Source organism: Rhinolophus sinicus, chromosome 17 (genome assembly GCF_057876585.1).
Source record: "Rhinolophus sinicus isolate RSI-liver-muscle chromosome 17, RSI-T2T, whole genome shotgun sequence".
NCBI lineage: Eukaryota > Metazoa > Chordata > Mammalia > Chiroptera > Rhinolophidae > Rhinolophus > Rhinolophus sinicus.
In genome coordinates this window covers 185256404-185283063 of record NC_142517.1, presented here as the reverse complement: position 1 = coordinate 185283063, position 26660 = coordinate 185256404, and the positions used below count along the sequence as shown (strand labels likewise).

The 26660-nt window shown below is 36.0% G+C and overlaps 1 protein-coding gene across 8 annotated transcripts in view; it reads left to right on the top strand.

The window, feature by feature from the left end:
* RAPH1 (Ras association (RalGDS/AF-6) and pleckstrin homology domains 1) overlaps positions 1–26660 on the top strand; it is an 84478-nt gene that overhangs the window by 28005 nt on the left and 29813 nt on the right. For 5 of the 8 annotated variants that reach the window (XM_074340488.2, XM_074340506.2, XM_074340518.2 and 2 more), the window contains 5 exons: positions 327–446; positions 3259–3364; positions 4467–4972; positions 16242–16322; positions 21809–21883. In XM_074340488.2, coding sequence (XP_074196589.2) covers positions 327–446; positions 3259–3364; positions 4467–4972; positions 16242–16322; positions 21809–21883 — 888 coding nt within the window. The remainder of the gene's footprint in view (positions 1–326; positions 447–3258; positions 3365–4466; positions 4973–16241; positions 16323–21808; positions 21884–26660) is intronic. The other 3 variants (XM_074340501.2, XM_074340494.2, XM_074340529.2) reach the window with 3 other exon arrangements.

The window sequence follows — 26660 nt, the reverse complement described above, 5'->3', positions numbered from 1 at the left end:
ATCTATTAGTCAAGGCAACTATTTTACTGTAATATCCTCTGATTAACAGGCGTGCTCTGCAATTTCAAAATTATTGCTACTTGTGATTCTGGTTGTAATCTGATACAGTTCATTCTTCCACAATTTCCTAAAATTTTGAGACTTAACTGCTCATTTCTACTCACTTGTCAACTCTGTGTCCAGTAAGGACTTCTAATTTCCTTTTACAATATAATCTCTAGTTTTGAATGTTTGACTCCAGAGAGTTGCGATATGTATCAGAACATATACGGCATAATTTTTCAATTTTAACGTAACTATTTATTCTACGCAAATGTCTATTTCAGATGGAGCAGCTCTCAGATGAAGACATTGACCATGGTGCTGAAGAAGACAGTGACAAGGAGGATCAAGACCTGGACAAAATGTTCGGAGCCTGGCTGGGGGAGCTGGACAAGCTCACGCAGGTGAGGGGGGGCCTGCACAGCTGGTGGGGGATGGAAGTCATGTCTGTGCTGAGAGTGCACTCTAGTCATGAGGATATGGATACAGATTACATTTTTACTGCTATAAAGGGAAAATGTCCAAAACATTAACAAGTAAATGAGTAGTAACTCTAGAATAAGATATTATCTCTCTGGTTATTTGAGGAGTTTTAAAAAACTACTTGTGCCAGAGGTTATGTTCATCCATAGGGATTACTTAAACCCTGTTTCATAAATTGAGATTGCTGGCTAAAAAGTTTTAAAGCCTAAAATTTTGAAGTCTAAATTTTAGCAAATCCTATTCCAAAACTTAGTAAATATGAGTACATTTTACAACATAAATAATGTCCTCACGTGCAGATATTTTCTATTACATGATTCCAGAATATTGACAAAATTTCATTCCCAGCCACATTTGAAAACAATGGCAAAGCCTTTTCATTTTGTTTTATTAGATCTTGGGTTTTTTAATAAAAGAATGACCTTATTCTTTAAACCAGGTCACTTTTAGAATACAAGGGTACATTATTACTATCCCTATTAATGCACTATACTCAATATATAAAGATAGTTATGTTTATTAAAACAACTTCAACTTTATGGCAATGAGAACAGTAGAGCAGAATTTATTTTCATTCATCTTTTAATATCTCTGGGAAGAACTTTTGTGTAAAATTGCTTAAGGATGAGATTCCTTAAGTAGTAGAAAAGTAGGTGGTATGGTGGAAACTTCAAGTACCTGTTTGTTTCTCTAGCTCTTTATATAGCAGTCTAGAATTGAAACAAACTCTTCATGTAATTCTTGCTAGAGCATTTTGAAAAAGCAGACATGTTTGTGACTATCTTCTGTTAATGTTGAATTTTGAGGAGAATGCTTTCAATTCTACTAGAATCTCATTAAGACTCATTCTCTTCATCTCTAATCAGGAGAAATAACATTATTTGTTGTGAGAAAGGTCTTTTCTTATATCTGTAGTTGTGAAACCATTTCAATTTTTAATTTTTTTAAACAGGTGATTTTGGCATAGAGATGATGACTAGTCTGTGCAGTTCTATGCTGAGGAGAAAAAGGAAAGAGGAAGCAAAGTAGAGGAAATAGAAAATTTTTATGCGTGAGGGAAAGTATGTGAGGGCCAGCTGACATGTGTGGGGTTTCCTTGACTCAGTGTGGTTTTATTGTCCATTCTTGGGAAAGGGGCCAAAGGCAGCAAAGACAGGTAGGTATCGCTCTAGTCGCTCTAGGTGGAGTAGGACTCCATGCTCCTCCACTGCAGATGGCGTTTCTACTGATTCAGGACCTTTTCGTCTTAGATTTTAAATTCCTTGATGTAGAAATGTGAAGAGCCACTAAGTTGACTCTAAACTAATGCTGTGACTCTTCTTTTTATTATATAAATCCATCTTTATAGAGAAAGATTTAAAACACTATTGTGTAATGTAGTCCACTGCTAACAAGTTGCTTTTTAACACTTCAGAAATTTTCAGAAAATATTTTACTTACTAAGTTAATAGCTATAAAACCTCAAGTTTTTTGTTTATTTTAGTTCACTATAAACTGTGTACACCTATATCACACAATGTTAATGGGATTTTCAACTTTATATTAAATCAGGTTTAAGTTTTAATTGTCAGTGAATCTTCTGAAATAATTTGTAAAATTTTGTGTGTATTTGCGTTTTTCTGGAATGTGTATAGCTTTTATCAAATTCTTAATGACCCCACCCCCCAAAAAAGTTAAAAACCACCCGACTATATTACTAATTTCTTGGCATCAAGGAATATTTCTTGCTCTTTCCCTTATTGCCCAAGCACCATGGACACAGCAGATAATTATAAGTATCTTTTTATTTGAACTGGTAAATAAATTGAGTTTTAATATTTCCTCAGTTATTTTCAAGTTATTTTACAGAAAACATTACCTACCAATTCTTCATTTCCACTGAGAAAAGGAGGCTCAGGGCTTAAACTGCAGCAGAAGAATTAGGTTTGAGGTTAAATGAGAATTTCCTGGCTGTTTTGTGAAATTCTGAAATAAGATACTAAATGAGGGTGTATCCTTTTTACATGAAAGCATTAAACACTGAATGGACACTGTCTAAAGGATTCACTTTATCTCGAGATAAATAAATAAAGAAGATAGCATTCTAATCTAATTCCATGACTCTACTATGCAGCATTCTTTTTTATTTAAAATCCAGTTTATAGTTATAGAAAGAAATTAAAGTTCTAAAAGACTAATCCTAATGTTTGCAAATTTATTTAAATGGACACTAAATAACTACTGATCCTTTCCCTGAATTTCTGTGTTATAAACGTCTTATTTTCCTTACTGTAGAAAGGTTAGAAAAGTGTCATTTAAAAGGGCTGTGAGATAACTTGCAAAACACCCTGCCCTGAAGTGCAGTATAATTCTAGACTTAGTACAGTATAGCTGGGTTACAATATGCCCTCATAGAGCTTGAAAAGAATAAGGATATTCCGTTATTGTTTAAAGTTTAGCTGCTCTGTTAAGATCTTGGGTCTCACTAATTTTGAGTCCAGAATTGTGCCTTATCTTCAGGGTACTTCATGCCAAGAATGATGCTATGCTGGACCAAAACCAAATTGCTTTGAGAAAAGAAGTCACAAAATTAACCGCCATCGTTCCTTCCTGTTTATCTCACCATGTCCCTATTCATATACCTAGTTTATTTTAGAGTGAATTTATGTAAAATGAACTTAGTCACAATACTTAATGTATTTGGCAACATATTTACCCCAAATTTAATGTGACTTATTAAACTTTGTTTTTTAGAGTTTGGATTCTGACAAGCCCATGGAACCAGTAAAAAGATCTCCTCTTCGCCAGGAAACAAACATGGCCAATTTTTCTTACCGGTTTTCTATATACAACTTGAATGGTAAGATGTAATTGGAAATAAAATGTAAAATAAAATACCACGATATATAATGGAAAAGCAATGAACCTTCAATTCCAAATAGCTCAACATAAAAGTGATACGCGTAACTTGACTGGATTCTTCTGTTTCTTGATTTGTGCATTTTATTACTAATTCAAATGATCATAGAAAAAAATGAATTGGAACATAACTAAAATTGTTTTCTAGTTGAGTGATTAATAATTGACAAAGTACATACTCAGGTGGAACCCCACAACAAACTTAATTGCACTGTTGTATTTTCACTGAAATAAACTCCGGTGAAGTTACTTGTTAGTAATTTTAAAGTCAGCCCCCTCTGGCCTTTATTTAATGTCCTCTACCTAGTCAACTTTATAGTATTTGAAATTGACATTCCAATCTATAATTTTTCAGACCATACATTTCTCTCTATGCCCTCAACTCTTTAGGTAACGCCCCTACTGGGGTACTGATCATACATCTTAGAGCCTCTGGTAAAAAGTTGCATAGGGGCCGGCCTGATGGCTCAGTTGGTTAGTGCACGAGCTCTTAACAATAGGGTTGCTGGTTAGATTTCCACATGGGCCAGTGAGCTGCGCCCTCCACTACTGAGCCGTTAGCAACAAGGTTGCTGGTTAAAGTCCCACATGGGATGGTGGCTGCGCCTCCTGCAACTAAGATTGAAAAAACGGCGACTGGAGTTGGAGCTGAGCTGCGCCCTCCACAACTAGATTGAAGGACAACGACTGACTTGGAACTGAAATAATACATGGTTACCCAATTAAAAAGAAGTTGCAGAGGGTATGTGGTTAAAACCATGGAACAGTAATATGATTTTGCATTATTTTTACCTTTCAATTCATAATTTTATTCCCCTCTGATTACTGTACATCTTAAAAGGTGGACTATTTGCTTCTAAAATTTTCTCTTGGGATATGAAACAAACAAAAAATTGTTAAAAATCCTGTATTTGAGAGGCTTTAGGTCAATAGGATGAATTTCTTTATTTCTTCCCCTATATTCATTAATTGAAATATATAATAGAATGTATACATTCTGAATTAGTGTGTTCTGGAAATCTCATGTATGTTGTTCATTGCAGAAGCTCTGAATCAGGGAGAAACTGTGGACCTGGATGCCCTAATGGCCGATCTTTGCTCGATAGAGCGGGAGCTCAGCAGTATTGGTGCAGGAAATAGTAAACGTCAAATCACAGAAACAAAAGCCACTCAGAAATTACCTCCTAGCCGACATACATCAAAACATGGCACCTTGAAAGGATTATCTTCTTCGTCTAATCGGATAACTAAACCATCACATGCCAACTACTCCCTGGATGACATCACTGCACAGTTAGAACAGGCCTCCTTGAGCATGGATGAGGCTGCTCAGCAATCTGTACTAGAAGATACTAAACCCTTAGGAACTAATCAGCACAGAAGAACGGCATCAGCGGGCACCGTGAGTGATGCTGAAGTGCACTCTGTTAGTAACTCCTCCCGTTCCAGCATCACTTCCGCAGCCTCCAGCATGGACTCTTTGGATATTGATAAAGTAACGCGCCCTCAAGAACTGGATTTGACACATCAGGGGCAGCCAATTACTGAGGTAAATAGATGGAACTTTTTTTTCCTGGTATTTTAGTATGAAAATAGGAAATTATATTTTTTAAATGTAGTTTTAAATAACTTATTTTTTTCTACATTTAAAATTTGTCAAGGATACCGCTAAGCTATGTTTAAAATCAGACTGCAGAAGGAATATAGTACCAGATTTGGCAATGTCACAATGATTAAGAAGAGATTTAGTTTCTTCATTTTTTTTCTTGTGACCGTTTGAAGTCTTTGAAACTTGAAATGTGGTTTATATTTGATGACATTTTGCGACGTTATAGCTACTAAGCTGATAATAATTGCTTAATGCATGTTTATTATAAAACAACTTAAGGAAAAGACTTATATTCCCATTGTAGTCTTCCAAGATTCTGGTTTTCAGGTTTACTCCATTTTATTATCAAAGAGTCAGTGTGGTGTAGTGGAAAGAGCTACTGGGCTTGGAATCAGGTAACTTGGTTCCAAGTGTTTTCTTTACCACTCACTACCCATAGGACCTAAATGAATTATTCAGCCTCTGTGAACATCAGTTTCTCATTAGTGAGATGGAGGTAATATTATGTGGTCTACCTTCCTTATACGGTGGTTCAGAAAATCAAAAGTGATACATACATGAACAGATGGTGAGGGTAAGGAATGGATTCACCGTAAAGTAAGTTGAGCAAAAGCTGTGTTTGGTAAAGGTGAGTTCTTGATTGAGTTTTTTTCATCAAGGAGAAGGCAATTTTGTTATAGGGTAGCAACAAGAAGGAAGAAAATCAATGGGGACAGAATAAAGCCAGCCTTCCATTCAGCTTGTGTTTACAGTGCTCTCTAATACATGGTAAAATAATCTATGAATAATCAAAAGGTAAAATCTTGTGAAACACTGTTTAAGGAATTGCACAGAAATTTAAAATTTACACCTATTACTTGACATTATTGATTCCCCCACCATTGATTTAATCTATTAAACTAATTTCCATCAGTCAGTAGCTCTTAATACCTACGAATTTACCTAGCTTTGTTGTAGGTACTGTGGAGCATGAAGGAAATATGAATCGTGGTGATTTGGAGATAAACTTGAGTTTTATTGCTTCTAAAGAAAGCAAATTATATCAATCTAAAGAATAAACTTTTTCATTTATTTGAAATGAAATGTATCAAAGTGGTATACATTCTATAGAGAACTTGAAAAGTGATTTCTCCCTTGTACTGGCTTGGGATTACATTGAGCACCAGCTACTTGGTATGCATCATTTATGTCTTTTAGATGTACCTGTGGGAACAGGAGCAATATTTTATTAGGGATGTGCTTTGTTGGTTTTTCTGTGTTTTGTATGTTGATATTCCTTCCTCCCAGTCAGATTATTTTTAGTTGGGTCAAGATGCATGAGATCAGGTTATAAGTGAATCATTGAGGAGTGTGTGTATGTGTGTGTGTGTGTGTGTGTGTGTGTGTGTGTTTCCATCTGTAAAATACACTCGTTATAAAAGTTCAGACAATAAAAGAGCAAGTAAAGTAAAATGTGAAAAGTCCTCTCCCAACAAACAATTCAAATGGTATCCAGTGGCATCCAGGGGCAATGATACCAGTGTTCAGTGGTACCGTATTTCCCCGAAAATAAGACCTAACCGGAAGATAAACCCTAGCATGATTTTTCAGGATGACGTCCCCTGAACATAAGCCCTAATGTGCCTTTTGGAGCAAAAATTTATATAAGACCCGGTCTTATTTTCGGGGAAACAGGGTAGTATGTTTAATATAAGACTTTAATATTAAGGTTTGGTGAGTGAACCAGAAATAAAGTAGGGAAAGGAGTTAGTGTCTTCTCTGTCCAGCCTGTTCTTTTGCCTTGCTCAGATGGGTAGACAAGTGGTTTAAATGGAACCTGCTTCAGTATACTTTTATTCTGGATGTAATCTGTTCTGATTGAAATCAAGAAAACTGAGGAAGGCTTACTAGATCCCAAACCCATGTATCAGATTGTCCCTACACTCAAATACAGTTTTAAAAAAATATTTTAGTTTTGCATGCATGGAGTCAAATGGTTCTGTGAGACGTGTTATAAAAAATACCCTTTTAGCTGATTCTTAGGGTATTTTTCCCTGATGTCATTAAATCTATACTTTTATCACTGTTTCTTGATTTTATTTTTTTTTTCAGTTTATATTATCTACTGACTTCTCGCTCTGGAAGATTAGGAGATAGCGCTCTTTAGACAACTCCCCTCATTTTTCTCCTTTTGTTCCCCTGTCCTCCCAATATAATTTGGTTGGGTTACTACTGTTCAGTGTTTATATTATCATGACTTTATACTTGCAGTTTGCTGGTAAACCCAATATACTTTTATTTCATTTCCTTTCTGGGACATTACATTTTGCTTTTCCCAGAGTTAATAATTTTCTTTATATTTAAACATATATCTTTTTTTTTTTTTTTTTGGTATGTTATCACTATTTCAACTCCAAACTTTCCCCCAGTTGATTAAATCTTTTACTTGTTTCAAACAAAATTAGTGTTCTATTTATTTCATTTTCTTAAAATCTTTTCTGTCTTTTGTAATCTTTAGGTCATTCTTAGATCTTTTCTCTCAGCCGTATGCGCTTCTCCAAGAAGATTTTTCCCATCCCAGGTCTGGGGGGCATATGCCTGGCTGCCAGTGCTTTAGCAGCTCATTTGGGAAAGAAGGCTTGAGATGTGGGGGGTCCTCAGTGTTCAGTGTGTGATCTTCCATTTATTCCTATGTCAGGGTTTCTCAGCCATCAGCCTGTTGACTTTTAGGGCTAACTAAGTCTTTGTTGTGGGGGGCTGTCCTGTGCATATGGGGTGTTAGCAGCATCACCGTCCTCTGCCCTGGCATCGCTCGGTGCCAGCAGTACCCACATACCCTCCAATTGTGACAACTAGCTATGTCTGCAGACGTTGCTGTGTGTTCCCTGGAAGGCAGAAGTGCCCCATTTAGAATCACTGCTATAAGCACAGAGTTAATAGAAGGTTTGAGCCCTTTTCTTCATGGGAAATGACTTCAGGTTTTCCTTCCTCTGGAACTTATTTACTAGAAATTTAATAAATATAGAATGCTTTCAGGTAATGTTGTTTACTGTAAATTGACCCCTAATTGGTAAGTGGATATGGATTAGGAAGACAGTGAATGAACTTTAAAAGCCTGTGAAAAAGACACCGACCTTGACTTCCTGGTGTGCAGTGTGTGACTTGTGAGTATGGACACATCCCTCGAGGGGCCCTGGCACCTACACTCACTGGCTGTTATAAGGTACTACTGGTTCCTGTGGAGCAGAAAGTTTTTCTAAGCCCGGATGATTTCTGTACTTACCCCACGTGATCTTTCTCTTATAATGGTTGGTCCAAAAGACCCCTGCTGGGTTGTATAGATATTAAGTTGGTGTAAAAGTAATTGCTGTTTAAAAAGTTAAAAATTGCAAAAACTGAAATTACTTTTGCACCAACCTAATACCTTCTGTAGATAGCGTGTCTCAGGCCAGCACGCTGTCTTTGTCTTTCTATAGAACTAAGTGAACCTGCTGTCCTCGGGCTCCCGTGAGGGAGCATCAATCTGAACATGACACCACTGCTGGAGGGAATCTGGGCAGTGAGTGTGTTCTTAAATATGCTTTCAGCTAATCTTACTTTTAGTCCCACCTTCACTTCTGCTGCTTCTGGAGACTTTTGAGGTTATATAATGTAAATTAGGTGCTCCTCTGCATTTCTGCAGCGCTGGCCTCGCATTCAGCTTTTCTTGGGTCTGCTGAGTTGGTTACCACTCAGCCATGTGCTTTCTAGCTTCCAAAATTTTGTTATGTCTTCTTGTGAGTTTGTTTTAAAAACAAACAAACCATACAACAACCCTCATTTTAGTCTTTGTTTTAGTGGGGTTTGAGGATGGAGTGCAGCTACCTCATTGGCCATATACAGTCTCCTTCTCATGTCTACAGTCTTGACCTGGAATGCCCAAAGTGCAGACCTCAGATTACCTCCTATCTGTAGCCACTCCTTTTGTGATCTTATGCACTTACAACTCCCAAATCCTAATACCATATTTTATTTATTTAAGGCATACATTCACACACACACCCCCCCCACACACACATTTGTCATCTCTCTAAAACAATGGTTCTAAACTGGGAGCTATTTTGTTCCCCAGAGAACATTCAGCAATGTTGAGAGACAGTTTTGGCTGTCACTGATAGAAGGGTGCTACTGGCATATCGTGGGTAGAGGCCAAGGGTGCTGCTAAAATCCTACAATGCACAGGACAGCCCCCACAAAGAATTATCTGACGCCAAATAGTGTCAAGGTTGAGAAACCATGTTCTAAAATCAGGTGGCATCTGTCACTCACTGTCAGAAAAGTGGCAGTTAAACTGTGTTGGGAAGCCTTCTGTCGACAGTTTCTGATAAAGATAAAGCAAGTACCAGCATTAAATCATCTTAGATTCAGTGAAATACAAAATCTTTAGATAGTGTGTCCCCTGAACTCCAGGCTCATACATCTTATCTCTAATCAGCATCTATCTCTCTTTGAGTGTCTAATAGGTAGCTCAGATTTAACTGGTCTATAACTGAAGCTCTGATCGTTTCTCTCAAATTTAGTCTTCCCGCATCCTTCTCCATTTCAGTTAATGGTTATTCCATTCTTCCTGTTTACCAAGCAAAATCTTTCATGTCTTTATCTACTTCTCTCTCTCTTTTTTTTAATCCCCCTTCCAATCCAGCCGCAAATTCTTTTGCTTTCACCTTCAGAATATATCCATAGTTTTATCGTTCCTCACCACCTCCACTGCCACCAAGCCAATATTAACTTTTTTTTTTTTTTTAAAGATTTTATTGAGGAGGGGGAACAGAACTTCACTGGGGAACAGTGTGTATTTTCCAGAACTTTTTGTTGGGCAACAGTAGTTTGTTTTTCCCAGGACTCATCAGCTCCATCCAAGTCAAGTTGTTATCCCTTCAGTCTTAGTTGTGGAGGGCACAGCTCAGCTCCAGGTCCAGTTGCCAGTTGTTAGTTGCAGGGGGTGCAGCCCACCATCCCTTGCGGGAGTTGAGGAGTCCAACCGGCAACCTTGTGGTTGAGAGCCCACGCTCCAACCAACTGAGCTGTCTCGCTCCCCCGGGAGCTCAGCAGCAGCTCATTGACTTCATTCTAGTTGTGGAGGGCGCAGCTCGCTGGCCCACGTGGGAATCGAACCAGCAGCCCTGTTGCCCAGGGCTCGCGCTCTAACCCATCCACCCCAAGCCAATATTATCTTGATGTGCATTTTCACAATAGTCTCCCAGCTGATCTTTCTATGTTCACCTTCCCCGTAGCAGTCCGTCATCCATATGGTAGCCAGAGTGGTCCTATTAAAATGTAAGTCAGGTCTTGGCCCTCTTCTTTTCAAACCCTAGGCTTTGTATCTTCACTGTAAAACCAAAATCCTTACCTGATCTGCTTTCCTATTAACCCTTCTCCTATTTTCCTTTCTTCCCTCTCTCCCTTACTATGCCAGCCATACTGCCTCCTCGCTGTTCTTCTTCAGAAGTCAGAACCCACCTCAGAGCCTTTTCACTTGTCCCCTGCCTGAACGCTCTTCTCCCTGATTACCTTCAAGGATTTGCTCAGTTATCACGTCCTGTGATGCCCTCTTTGATCACTCTGTTTTGAAATTGAAATCTGCCTTGTGATTACTTTTTATCCCCCTTTTGTCCTTTATATTTCTCTTTATTTTATCACCATTTAGCATACTATATATTTTACTTTTTTATTCTGCGGATCTGTCTCCTCCCACTTGAATATAAGCTCCATGAGGAGAGGGACTTTAAAAAAACTTTTTTTTGATTCCTGTTGTATCCTTAACACCTAGAACATTATTTGGCTCATAAAAAGCACTCAGATATTTGAATGAACAAATATATGTGTGTATTCAATCCACCTTGTATAGAAGTCTGCAGTCTAAGATTACCAGCAATTATTTTAAGATGGAATATAGAGTGCCACTAGTGAAGTAACATGTGAAAACTCTGAAAAGTGAAACTTTTTTTTTACAACTAGGTTCTTTAGAAGCAGTAATTATACCTGTTTTAAAGAAACCCAGGACAGAATAGTTACTTTCAGCTAAAGTTTAGTGACACAAGTACCAGTTAGAAAATTTAATTGAGATTGGTTTCATTTTTCATCTTGGGGACATGAATAGTCAAACTTCCCATTTAAAAATAAAATCATACTGTGGCTTATCTTTCTGCCTTTTTGCTCTCTGAAAGCCAACAGGGATAATAGGCACTGTACAATTTCACATCAGGAAGACTATGTCTTTTTTCTCTGAGTTTGTGTTGCTTTGTTGAAATACTGTCCTTCCAGGCGTTTCACATATGTTATCTCACTTAAGCCTCCCACTATCCTTTTGGTAGGGGCATTATTCCAAAGAACAGATTAAGTAGGTCAAATAACTGAGAAATCTGTATTTGAATTCCAAAACTACAACATTTGCCTCTCAATTTTTATCAGTATCTAACAATTGAAGCTGATGGTTAAAAATCACTATTTCCAGAATGTTAAAGAATCTTTTAGCATAAAAATATCTTCCATGGATAAACATAAAAATGAATTATAAAATAATTTCAGTCAGTATTCTTACGAAACCCCATCAGTAATGTTCATTTGCTAAGTTTTTAAAACTCATTGTACTTGAAATAAATTCTAAAAAGGGCTCTTTATATCTTAAACAATGTGAAATAAATGTTCCAGCTGATTTACTGTCATCCTTGTGATACTTTTATTCACATTAACTGATAAAACAATACTTTTCAATAAGACAGCAGTTTGCAAATTTAAATGGCAATTGCATGTTATAAATTTATATAAAATAAGATTTACTGATAAAAGGTCAATGCTAAAATATACTTTTATTTTCTACTGTGATTTAAACTTTAATGATGCCTTTGAATTCGGAATTTTTATTCATAAAAATACATTTTTAAAATGAAAATGCTTTTAAAAGCTATTACTGTAGTTTATGGCAGATTAAAAGGTTTTGCTGAATTTTAAGAATACTTGATTATATTATATTACAATAGGAAAATATTTCTTAGTATCTGAGCTACTAAAACTTTGAATGTTGTAACTGTCTTCCTCATGTATATGGGGTTTTATTAACATCTTTATGGATACAGTATTGTAACTTGTGATATGCAACAGCATATCATAGCTTCAGTACAATTCCTACACTTCTTTCACCTTTCAGAACTATTTCAAGAATTAATGTGTGAAGAAATTTTGAGGTATTGAAAAGAAAGGAGCAACTGTGTTTATTGTTAACATTGGGGAAAACCCCACTGGCATTGAAGTCCATTGAATTATTCTTAGCCAACAACCTTTTGCTCTGGAGTGGATGGGGAGCACAGGGCTTTCTGAAACTTCAAGGCCTACGTATCTAAAAGATTGGGGTTATTGGTTTCTCAATTATTGCAGCTCCATTTCTCTTAAAATTCTAATGACTGTGTTGCTACATCTCACAGAAATTTATTGACATGTAACAACTTGGTGTTTAATTCCAGATTTTGCTGGCCTAACCTGAGGTTAATAGTGGAAGGAATAGGTATCAGATGAAAGAAGAGCCGTAGGTTTGGTGAAAGCCAGGGGACAAGTCTAGTTCTCATTTACAAACACGTCACCCCAATCAACTCTGGCATATATGCCCTGATTCTTGTTGTGTGTACTTCTTAGAAATCTATGCAGTTTTTCTTCTCTGAAGAGGTAAAAAGGCATCTTTATTTAGTTTTAAGTCTGTTTGTTTTTCTTTTATGTTGTGTGCTGGAGGGCTGATAAAGGACCTTATTTTGAACAAGAATAAAAATACATTCACCTGTTTTTAAAATTAATAGGGACTATAAAATCTAAAATAAATAGTTTTAAAAGCATTCAGATATTTACTGGCTTTTTAATGGCCACTAAAAGAGGAATAAAGAGAAGAGGGGGAAAATAGAAAACAACAGCAGCTACTATATTAAGTGCTTATTCTGTGTTGGCGTTGTGCTTTACGTGTCATAACACAACGTACTGGATCTACACGGTGCTTTGTGGAATAGGTACCATTATCTCTATTTTACAATGAAAGGAACTAAGACGGAGAGTGACGAAATACTTTTCCCAAGGATTTGAAACCAGTCTGGTTGTAGAGCTCATCCTGCAATAATACCATGCTGCTTCATCACAGAACTGAAGAATCAAGACAAGGCTAGACTGGCCTGTGCTCTCAGAACCAGGCCTAGAGACAGAACTACATGGGCCTGAGAAAAAAGACAAAAAGGTTTATGCAGTAATATCCCCATCTTGTGGTGGTTTAGTATATTCCTGAATATATTGCTGAAATTTAGCAACTCTAAACTAGCTCTAATCTAAATGTATTGAGACTTAAATAAAATTCAGATGAGGGCTGAATTCTAATTCTAATAGAATTTTAATTTTAGCAACCTTTGGAGATAAATGCTATTACTAATCCATTTCACACACGAGGAAACAGGTTAAATAATAATAAACAGTAAATGGCTGAGATGGGGCTAGAACCCAAGCACTCCAGCTTCAGAGTCTACATTCTTAACCATTAGGCTATGCTTAGTTTTAATATCTGTGAAAAGCGCATATACATTTCAGTAAAAGATGAATGTGAATCTGCTTTATTGAAACATTAATGTATGTTCACAAACCTCCACATCTTTTTTTCTAGTTGTAATCTAAGGCGATAGAAATAAAGGGAAGTCTTTTATTTTGTAACCACGACTTTGGTGCAAAGGCCATTTCTTGATTTATGGTTTGGCTCCTGTGTTCAGATCAATGCTTTTCTATATACACCCCCCAACACACATACCCCGCCAAAGATTCTGGCTCGTAAATCGTAGTTCATTTTAACATGTTACAGATTCAGAATTTCGGCAAAGTAAGTTATGGATCACTAATTTTTTTTGTAGGAAATTATTTAAATATTTTGTGGAAATACACGCTAATTAACATTAAATAAACTTTAAATCATTCCATAACCCCCTTTCATCTTTATTAATGTAACAGTTAACCTTTGTTTGCATATGTACTATTTTCTGTTGTTTTGGTCACTTTGCACACATATATCCATTTTTGGTCAGGATGGTGTTGAATTTTAATAACTCTGTTCCATCATACTGTTTAACATGGTACATAGGCAATCATCTCTTTTTGAACACTTTAGATTTTTTAAAAAATTAACCAATAAGCATTTGGAAATATGGGAGCTTGTGTGAGAGTCTGGAGAGAATAGATTTTTAAAAACTTTTTATTTTGAAATAAGGTCAAACTTACAAAAACTTGAAAGACTAGTACGAAGAACTGATGAAACTTATTACTCAGATTCACTAATTTTTAACATTTTGCTACATTTACTTTATCAATTCTTTTTGCGTGTAAATTTTTTTCTGGAACCATTTGAGAGTTAATTGCATTTATTATTCCCCTTTAGACCTTAGTACTTTTGTCTTTGTTTCCTAACAATGAGGATATTGGCAATAAAGATTTGATAGGCCTCCCGTTGATGCAGTGATTGACATAATGCTATAGAATATGTTTAATGAGAAAATGTAGAGGGAGGAAAGCAAAAACAGTTTTGATCAGGCCAAGAAGAAATAGTTATTCATCCATTCCATAAATAGTTGGGCGCCTAGGCACTGCAGTGGGCTTTAAGGGATAGAACTGTGAACGTAATACACACTATCCTCACAAGGTTGTAATTTATTGTATGAGGAGAGGGTGTCAGTACAGACAACCAAACAAGCTATTTCAGGACACTCAGGTGAGTACTATGATAGGAAGGACAGAAAACCTTGGTTAAAAGGTCATTGATGACTTTGAAAATGTATTACAGAATGCATTACAATTGAAAGGATACAGACTGGAGAAGAAAGATGTATGCTAGAGTGTAGGTAATTAAGGTATAAGAGGTACACTATAGCTGAATTTAGGACATTTGGCAGTGAAAAAGAGAAAATCATAATGTAAGAAGAAGATGGTACCCAGGAGAATTGAATATTTTTCTCTTTCCCTCCACCAATAAGCTGGACTAGTTGAGTATCAGAGACTGAGATGTTAGAGGGGGAATGAGTGGGACCTAGGACACGCTTAGCTTTGGAGGGAAAAAGCATACTTATTCATATAGAACCAGAGAGAAGGATGAGAATATGGGTGTAGTTTTAGGGAACATTTTAGTGATGAAGATCCTGATAGATGGATGTGGTTTGCTTAGTAATGGAAGCAAGTGAGGTCATATGAAGAGATGGAAGGGGCTGAAATTAGAAGCCTGAAGAACTTAGAGAAACTACCGTATTTTGCCGTGTATAATGCGCTCCTTTGTATAATGCGCTCCTTTGTATAATGCGCTCCTTTGTATAATGCGCACCCACGTTTGGCCCCAAACTTTCAGGGTAAAAAAACTTTTGTTTTAATATTTCAATTCAAGTTTTAATTTGTTTACGTTTAGATACTTGTTTTTTTTGTATTATAAAGGAATTTTAGCATTTATTTTTTAACATGGTACAAGAAATTTTATGTAACAAATAATTACAAAACACAAGAGCAAATACAAGGTACAAGAAATTTTATGTACTGGTAAAAAATTTACGATATTTACTCATCACGATGGAAGCCCAAGAACTCTTTGTCGCAAGTTCGTCCTAAGTTCAACAAAACCGATTATTGTATTCCAGAGTATTATTTTGCATACGGATGTTGTTACTAATCTCTAGAGTTACACTTTTAACTCATAAGCATAAATAAAGAATTAAAAACATTTATGTAGATGCGTAATTAGTACTACCCATGTATAATGCACATCCTTATTTTTCCATCACAAATTTGGGCAAAAAAGTATGCATTATACACAGTAAAATACAGTACTTTGAACAAACTTAGAGGGAATGATTAAGGAGTGAGGAGAAAAGATAGAGTACTGCCATACAGCAGTCAAGGCCCAGTTGAGGTTCAGAAGCATGAACTGGTAATGGACACAGGGTTTTTGCATAGTAGTTCTCCGTGGTGCTCTACTCTCCAGAAGTAGAGTGAGGTTATCCTTAAATTATCAAGAGTTAGGATCATCTGGTTCTTACCTTTTTTATTTTATTTACTATAATAAAAGGTGCATGCAACTTTTCATTACCATTTTGTTTTCAATTATTCATTTCAGTAATCTTTTCTCTTCCTGCATGATGAGAACTGCCCTTTTCCAGCTCCTTTACCTATCATTTTCTTCCTTCCTGCATTTTCACAGCATGCTATTTCTCTGAGATGTCCCAGCAAGCAGGTCAAGCGTCAAATTGAATTCACTGAAGAACAGGCTGAGCTGACACCTGTAAGTTCTGTAAACAAGTCTTTGGGACTACTTAAATATCAATGAACAGAAATGAGTTCTTTAGAACTTTTGATCATGAAACCTTGTCATATACCTCAAATTTACAAATAAAAATTAAGCCAAGCTTAACAAATGAGCAAAAACAAATAAGCAACTGTATGATATGGTACCGTACCATTGAACATGAATAATCACAGTAAGATTATATAGGTGGTGGCAAATCTAATATAGGGAAGTTTTATAGAGAACCTGATACCACATGCTTTCTTCTTTATTCTGAAGCTAAGGACTTTTTAAAATTGCTTAAGATATTAACAAATTCAGCTGTTTTTCGGAATGGGGATATCAAGTAGAATGACTGTTCTGCACTGATGCTTACCTAAAAACCTAATTTCATTCTTCAGAAATGTATCCTCTGGTCAGTGGATGACTCAGAACTGCCCTGTTCCATATGGTGGCCACTAACCATATATGGCTGTTAGGCACTTGAAATGTGGTTAATCCAAATTGAAATGTGCTATAAAGATAAAATATACATTGGATTTCAAAGACTTAGTATAAAAAAAGAATGTAAAATAGTAATATTTTTTATGTTGATTACTTGTTGAAATTATAATATTGTGGATATTTTCAGTTCCATAAAAGATGCCAATAATTGGCTTTTTTAGTTTTTTTACTTTTTTAAAAAACGTGGGTTACTGGAAAATTTTAATTACATTTGTGGTTTGTATTTTATTTCCATTGGTCAGCACTGCTTCAGTCATCTATGAAGCATTAAAAAAAAAAGACCAAATCCCTGACCATCGACCCAACTAAATCAGATTCCCTCTTCCTCTCTTCTTTCCACCTTGTCTCCTTCCATCTTCCCTTCCTTCCTATCTTTAAAAATATAGTTGTGACCCAGTGAATTGATTTCACAGCCCACTAATTGGTTACGTATCCTGCATGGTGAAAAACACTTGTCCATCCTCACCTCCAACCCCTGCCCTACACATAAACATCAGCCACACTTCCTCGCATTGTCACCTACTTACTTCTTCTGCCCAAACAGCAGTTCTCAATCCTTTTAGTCCCAATACCCCCATTTTATAACAAATCATTTATAACACTATCTTTAGTATCCCAAATGAAATTGATAGATCAGATAACTTGCATACCTATTTTTTAAAAATGAATTGAATGCCCTAATACCTACCGTGTTTCCACAAAAATAAGACCTATCTGGACAATCAGCTCTAATGCATCTTTTGGAGCCAAAATTAATATAAGACCCAGGCTTATTTTACTATACTATAACACCAGGTCTTATGATATAATTATAATATAATATAATATAATATAATATAATATAATATAATACCGGGTCTTATATTAATTTTTGCTCCAGAAGATGCCTTAGAGCTGATTGTCCGGCTAGGTCTTATTTTCGGTGAAATACGGTAATATGAAGGAGAAATAACCAAAAAGTAATTTATAGTATAATAATATGTATTTCAGTTTTTAAATGCTGGCCCACCGCTATATTGAAAGACACAATGTAGCAGTCACATCCTACACCCACTTATAATTAAGAACTCAGGATTTAAGAGAAGTGGGGAGATCAGAAGATTTTTTTATAGGAAAAAGAAAGCAGAAATATGGGTGGGCCCAGAATTAAAATGTGTTATAATAAATAGTAGCAGACAAAACATGTCTGTTTATGGTAATAGAAAAAGGGAAATAACCTTAACTGAAGTATAGGGCTAATGTGTTGAGACAATTTATAGTCAGTCAAAGAAAAGAAAATAGGGAAATACAAAACTCTTGCAAATGAGCAGTGTCTTATAATTGTACAATGACAAAATAATTCCCTGCCATATAGTGTTGGGATGAGGTAGCGATAAAATGATTTAGATACTTGATTTTTTACAGTATAGCTTTCTTACAGTATAGCATTGTGCTATAAATATTTTAAATAAGACAAGGTAATGTGAAGTATTTTTAAACAACCTTTATTAATGAAGCTCGGTGAAATTCCTGCATTTTATGTCTTTTCATTAATTTAATAGTATTTAGTTCTTAATGCTGTTAAAAGGAATTTCATATCTCTCCTGTCACTCACTTCCATGTGACAATGCAATCTGATACTGCCAGTTTTGGTACTGCCAACTCTTACTTCAAGCCAGGTTTCCATTGGTGAAATGATTTTCTAACATAACAAATAACTCTTGGTAAATTCTGAACAAAAGAAAATGCAGGCTTCCCTCAATTTATTTTACATGGTAAATAGCATTCCTGGAAGTGTCATTGAATATTAAAATTATACATAAATACCTTGTGTTTCTATGTAAAATGGAGTTAGGTTATAAGCTCAGATTGTTATAAACAGGATTACCCATCTATATGATTTTCATATAAGAACATTAAAAATACATGTGAGATGTGGGACTTTGTTGTTATTATGTGACATTGTTCCATGTTTTCGAGGAAACTAGAATTTCTGACTTCCTTCCCAATAAATACCAGTAATGCTTTACTCCACTGTGACAACACAAAATATCCTCAATGTCTTCCAAAATGCCTCCTTGAGGGCAGCCCCACCCTCTTTGAGAAACCCTGATATCTCTATTTACTGTCTCTATCCCCCCACCCCACCACCAGCTGCCTCCTCCTCATCTTCCAGGATTCGAAGCTTTTTCAGAAATACTTTACTGAGCTCCTAATTTTAGATTAGGTGCTCCACCTCCTACTTGCTGTCATACCATTTAACACACTGCACTGTAGTTGTCAGTTCTCTCCCGTTAGACTCTAAACTTTGTGAGAGCAGAAATGCCTCTCTTGGTCACCTTTGCATCTCCAGTGCCTGCAGGGCTCCAGCCTCAAAGTTGAAACCGAATAAATAGTTGAATAAATGATATAATAGAAAGGGGAAAATGGAAGAGAGAATGAAAATGGGTTTATAAACCAGTGAAATGGATTAAGAATATTGTCTGCTGACTTTGTGTGGTGGTGGATGTAAGAAGGCCCCATTTAAATGAAGCACGTGCCTTTTTGTTACCAGTAAGATGTACCAACACTGAAGGCTGATGTCATGCTTACCCAAAACACTGTGTCTTTTATTGACTTCCCTCAGTCCTCCAACTGCACACCACTTTTCTCATCCCTCTTGCGTCTTTCTCCAGTAACCAGTACTCCCGCCACCCCCACCGTCTTTCTGAAGAATTCTAGAGCATGTAGGACTGGCACCAGTAGGGGAATGTAGATAAAGGAAGACATTTATTGAAGAGAGAAGTTCGCTGCTTCTGATTTCTAGATTTTTGGGGTTTCTTCTGCTACAATACTTGTAGCTGAGATAGAGGAGATATGGAGACCTGGCCTCCTACCCTGCTGGTGATTAAGCAGTGATTAGCTATATGAGTGTCTCAAACACAAAGTAATTTTTGATCATGTCCATCTGTTGTTTGTGGTCTCACTCTTTAGATGTGCCATATTTTTGGGTCACCTAAAATGACTATCCCCTTTTTATTTTAAGCTATTTAAACTAATTTTATTTTAAGCTATTTAAACTGATATTTTTAAATGGCTGACTTCTACTTTAGAGACTTCAAATAGTTAATATTATTGTTTCTTATTCATCAGGGTATAGAATTTTTAGTGATTGGAAGTCTTGAGGTGATTATTTTTATGAAGACTGATTGAGTAAATCTTGTAAGATGTTTTTAAAGTTTAAACTTGAATTTAAGGTCTGGAATTATATTTACCAAATAATAGTTTTTGATAGCCTGAAGTAGATTTTTTCTTTTTAATTTGAAATATAATTATCTAAATATAGACATTTTACTCATTTGTGGGATCGTTTTCTGAGAAAGTAAGCTTTGTGAGTACGATAAATAGGAGTAGGTTTTCAAGACATTTTTTATATTTTACATAATTGTGTAAGAATATATATTTTTCCCATTACATGTGAATGGCAAAAAAATGAAGGGAAATAAAAGCAATGAGAGTTATAAGTGCTCTTTTTAATTGTCATTCGTGTTTTCTCCCTGGTTTTAACTGATTGTTAACCTCAAATAAAATGGAATTTTCAAAAATTTCTGCTTACCTAGAGTCTTTATGGATGAGCCAATTAATCTTTACCTTCATGAGAATTATACCGTATAGGTAAAGGACCTAGGATAATCATCTCTGTTCTTGTTACTGTTTGACCTTGTTAGTGCTAATCTAGATGAATATGTCCAATTTTTTTTAACCGTAGGTTTCTTTTTTTATTATTATTCAGGAGTGGGTGAAAGGGGCAGGTGTGCTTGTAAGGTTCATCTTGAATTAAAGCTAAACAATACAAGTAATGACCTATATAATAAACCTAACTCAACATAGTGTATAGATAAGAGTAAATATTAAGTTAATATTATTTTCTGTAACTATTTCTAATCTTGAAGTAGTGTGTTTTATTAACTTTATGAGAGAGGGTGCTGCTCTATCTAGCATTTGTTTAATTAAAAGAATCTGTTTCTCAAGAATAACTTGATATGCAGTTAGATTTATAAAATATAACATTATAGAATGTTTTCTGTAACTGCATTGTTGTGCCATGTATTGTTTTAAATGGTGGTTAGTAATTCCATATTATTAAAACTAAATACTAATTCAGAATTATTTAGAGACAGGCAAGTCTGAGTTACATATACAAGTATAACAAAATAGCTGTAATTTATACTACAGGAGTTTAAATACAATTGTATGAACTTACCTTACAACATGTTAACTGAAAGTTATTAAGGGAGAAAAGGATAGTTGGGGGCTGTTATTCAGTCATTTTTGTGAAAATACGTAAATTGCTTGAATGAATTTAACCAGTTTAAGGGAACAACATTTCTTAATATTTTGTTCGTATCATTCATTCATTTGCTATACAAGTTCTTTATTGTGCAGTGCAGTCTTATTAGTATTCTGATATAAGGAATGAATTAATAAAATTTTACTGAAAGTAGGTGATGTTCATTAGGCAAAATATGGACATTTTTCCTCTTGGTGCAGCTACCATTGAAATACTTGCAGAAGTTTTAAAACTGATGTAGTCTTACTGTTTTCATAAGAATATTTAAAGCTACATAGGTCTTATGTAGGCTTTATAAGAGGAAGGAATATATTTAGTCATTGGTCTTTGGCACCTGTTTATTTGTGCTGTGTGCACAGACACTGCCCTGGGAAACAGACTGGCCCTGTGATCTTTGCAGTGCAGGATCCATTTCCCAAGGTGAGGGATTCTCAGGAGTCGGCTGGGACCCACCTTAGGGCACAGATAGTGTGTGTGCACCCTCCGTCTTTTTCTTTTTCTTGTTCTTAAATTTTCTTTTGGACACATTTCAGTGAGTTTAGGAGAAAGATATGAGATTAATAATAGAGAATCATTCTTGCTTTGTCTATTTTATATTTTAAGCTCATAAAACCTCCACTGACTTCTATTGCCTTTTTTGTTTTTGTTTTTCTCTCTCTTTCTGCACAAGCACTCCTATCTGGACAGGGAAACCTCCCTTCTTCTGAGAAACATTGCAGGAAAACCTTCTCATTTGCTGACCAAGGTGATACTTCTTCTTTCCACCTGTATGTAAATATTTATTGCTTTGTAGGTAGAATATAGTGTCTGTTTTTCATTCTGCTCTCAGATTTCTCAGATTGTTCTTATTTCAGCACCTTTGTCCTTAATAGAGGTATTTTTTTTTTTCTCTTACTGAAGGTAATTGCTGATCTTAATGACTATCAGAAAATATTGAGAGTAGAAAATATTTTTGGTAATTTTTCACTAGTTTTTAACTTTTGTGAATACCTGAGTCTTCCCAAGTATGTTGTACTTTTTCTAGTTTAACGTTGTATTTCACTTTCAAGTCCAAAAATCATTGCTTTAATTTTAACTTTTACTACTAATGCTTATCCATGCTGTTTGTTTTTTTAGCAAACTTTGTTTTCTAATTCTTGATTATATTATCAGCATCTCATTTGATTAAAACATCTATTTATATAAACAGAATCTTACTTTACATTAGCTTAATCAACGGAAAGAGAAATTTGCAATTTTAATTCTCAGTTCCTCGCTTTCAGAGTGGTTTGAATTGGTCCAGTTAGATTTTCACTGGGCTGGTATTTTACATCAATTTAAATAGTTAATAATTGTCACTATTAACTAAGGATAACAGAATAAGGAATCTGAATAGCTTTCTACCTTTTTTCAAGTCATGTTTTTATTTCATTATCTTATTTAAATAATGTTAAATTTAAGAATGTCAGACTTGGTTATAGATAGTTTCTAAAGAATATATGTAGTAATTATAGGTAATATCTCTAAGTTATTGTATCAGAGGGTTTTTTTAAAATTCATTTATTTTTAACCCATAAACTTGTGAAAGAAGATGATAAAGCTAAAAAAATCTCTGTGAAGAGCAAAGCAGCTCAAAGAGAAGACCTAAGAATAAGCAGTGAAACTCTTTCTCTTGTTTGAGTTTCTTTAAAGTAGATCTAGGAATGGGGTAGAAGCAGCTTAAAGACCAGGGAAAATTAGAAGCCTAAGCAGATAATAGACATGCACTTTATAACAACCATAGCAGAGTTTCTTCCTTTTCCTCAGTTCTTCCTTCTCTGTTTACTCTCTCTCTTTACACTCTGTTTACACTCGCAGCTTCAACTAGCATCTCTGTTCTAGATCAGATCTCTCTACCTGAGAGCAGCACATTTCCGGATTGCTATCAGGCAATCCTAAAAGATTAACAGCATTTGACCAGCACCTCCAATCCCACAGGTCTTTAGCTGCCTTACCCACTCTTCCTGGGGCCTCACAATTTATATAATCTTCTTTTGACATTTCTATTTCTGTTCAGAATGCTGCCATTCTCCCAATTGCCCAGGTTTGAACCCTCCACCATTCTTGTTGCCTTTCTTCTTTTCACTTGCTATCCTAAAGCCCTAATGAAGCAGGGTTTACTGAGTTCACCTACCCATTTCATTCCTATTGCCCCCACCCTAAAATAGGCTCTTCTATCTTTGCAGAGCCACTACACTTTTCTCTTTATCCTTGTTTGTCCTTCCTCCAGTGCATTCTGTACACTGCTTACAGATTAAGTGTAACATTTTACCGTTTCTATTGCTTATTTATTCAACAAATATTTGTTGAATCCTGTACTGTGCTAGGTGCTAGAATATAACATGTATAAAATGGACCTATTCCCTCCCCCCCACCCTCGGGAGCTCACAGTCTGCTTATGAAGGTAGATTCAAAAAAGATTAACAAGCAAGCATGTAGATAAATTCTAAATCATGGTAAGTGCTATGAAGGAAACAAGAATACTGGGGGCGGGGGGTAGGATTAAGGCTACATTTCCTTTAGATGTAAGATCAGACAAGGCTCTTCTAAAGGGGTGACATTTAATCTAAAGCTTGAAGGATGAAAAGAAGGCATCCTGAGGTTGAAGGGAAGTGTTCCACGTAGATAGGCCCACGGGGAAAAGAGCTTGGCATGTTTGAGAAGCTGAGGAGACTGTTGCTGGAGCCACAGTAGTTGAATGAAGATCTGACGTCTTGATCTGGGTTGGAGAGGTAGGCGGGAACCAAATCATTCTCGGCATGCTAAGGACTTTGTATTTTTTTCTCAGTGCAGTGGGAAACTGTTGAAGAGAGTAACTCATCTATTCAACAAATATTTACTGAGTGCCTACTGTGTGCCAGACAGTATTGACAACCCAATATGTCAGTCAACAAAACAAAGTCTCTACCCCAGGGAGAGTTGTACTTTTCAAGTTTTGGATACATGCTGTCAAGTAACTTCTCATCTCCTTCTGTTCGAGAGCTGCAGCACCAAGCCATTCCTGCTCGGATCATATTTTCTTCTCCCATTACCCAAACAGTGGCATTACTGGTGTACGTAGCCAACACCTGGCTCTAGCTATTTCCTGTATACCACCCTGCTTACATACAAGCAAGAAATTTGAGCAGGAAGGTGATTCAGTAGCACGGAACCTACACATGTAGGGTGGGGGTGGAGTCAGGGACGAGGTGGCAGAAATTCCTACATAACTCGAGCCATGGGCCTCTCATTGTCTGTGCCCTGTGTACCAGAGCACCTGGCTGTTTTGAAGCTAAGAGAGTTTATACCTGTTGGACACCTCCTGTGTGGCAGTCTGGTTCCCATTACCCAAAAAACATGTACCCTAGTTACTGACCCCCCCCATGATGTGCACTTTTCCAAAGTAGGACATTGTAACATCCCGTAGTTAGTACAGAGTAGAATGAACACAGTAGCACTATACTTAAGCCAAGGTAGCAGAAAGATTGTTGTTTGTTTTCATCACCAATCCAGTTGTTGCTATACCACTGTTAAGGAAATGATTATCCCACATACAGTTCTGAGCTGGGAGCTTCTGCAGAAACAGTGCCAACCAGTTTCTTCCGAGAGTGGCATTAATGCCTGCACGGTAGTATTTTGCCATAAGTGGGAGCCATAACTGGACAAAGGACATTGCTGATCCAATGCCCTTAAATCTCTGGATACCATTCTAAAGGCTTTCCCTGAACTCCCATCTGATAATGCATGTTTGTTACTCTTTACTCCCTTACCCTGCTTTACCCCCCCCCCCCATAGGACTTATCGGTAACTGATTCATCATGCATCTATTTTTTATTGTTTTGTCTCTCTTACTAAATGTAAGCTCAGTGAGAGCAGGAACTCTGTATCCCCTGCACTCAAACTTAAGTCTGCACAGTCTCAACAAACAACTGTCAAATAAAAGAATTGTCTTAGTGACCATCAGGGTTTCAAGAACTGCTGTAATAATGTTGACCACCATTCTCTTTGCTTCAGAGAAGTTATAAAAATGCTATTATGTTACGGAAAGTCTTTTATTTTTTGACATGCAGTTTTTACTTACTGCTATTCCTAAAGTTTACATTATAACCCTTAGGACAAAAAGGACTATGACATTGTAGTAGAAAGAACAAGTAATTTGTCACTTGGTAACTGTCTGGAAAGAGTAGTCTTTCCAGGCCTTAATCAGTACAATGGATAAAATGATAATACAATAATGGCCTTGCATTATTGAGAATTAAACGAGACACTGTGTGTAATATGCCAATTAGTGTGTGACACGTTTTAAAGTGTTCAGTTAATGTGAGTTCTCTTCTCGGTGAGAGTCTATCAGTTTCATGATTTCTTCAAGGGAAGTAAACTATTGGCTCTGAGCAGTTTTACAGAAAAGACCATTTCATGGGTATCAAACTGCTTATCACTCCAAGTTTTCTTTGAATTCTTTTAATTTACATAAAATTTTTTATTGTTGTCATCTGTGGAATAAACTAGATCCCAAAGGAACTGCCAGCTACTCTTTAGCCCCTTACTTTCAATTGGATTTGTTCTGAACCACAAAGCCTTAATAATTTCTTAGTTGAAGGAATTCCCTAGCCATCTCTTAGCAACTGTAACTCTTTTCTGTAAGTATTCTGAGTTTTACACTGGAAGAGAATGCTCTAACACTTTGTAACCACAGCATTGGCTTTCATTTAATCATAAGATCTTCACTGAGTTTTTGTCCTTTATGTAAATTTGAAGAGGCTTGGCATTTGATGGTTATTGATAGCCACACAGGCGTTTTTCAAGTAGAAAATGGGTTGTCTCTTGCTCTTTTAAGAGAAGGGGTAGGAGAGAAAGTTACGTTGTTGTATGTCTGAGGTATCTTTTACTTATGTATAGGATGGTTGTGGGACAAACAATGTGAAGAAAGGGGTAGTTCAAAGGTACAGAGCAGAAGACCTAAGACCCAAGTTTGTTAGCTTTAACAAAACGAAGAGAACACGAGATGAATAAAACTGTGTTCTTTGTATTAAACTCAGGCTGCAGAATTAAACATAGATTTGCATGGCCTTTATAAATAAACTATTAGATGTCTTCTAAGTATCTAATCTAAATAAATCAGCAAAGATTTATTGATCTTTCCTATATTGCACAATACTCCATAAGCTTAAAACAGTTTCTTCCTTTCCTAGGTTGTTATGGTTAACGATTATAGTTTAAATACAGTAAATGAAAATCATATGTTCTGAGGAAGAGCTTATTATCCATGGGAAGAATAAAATACTATAGATTTTGCAATTTGATATAAATATTTTTATTTCCACTTTTACTCCAGTGATGATATTTACACTCTAAAAGTTAGAGGTATCCTGATCAATTGTTTCTTCAAAAAGCTTTTAGTAAGGACATCCTTGTTAATAAACTGGAGAAGAATAAATTGAAATTTGCCTAGGTTGAAATTAAACACATAGCTCTTAAATTAGAATTTGACACAGTTTTAACACAGACCAATTTTGTAGTTATTA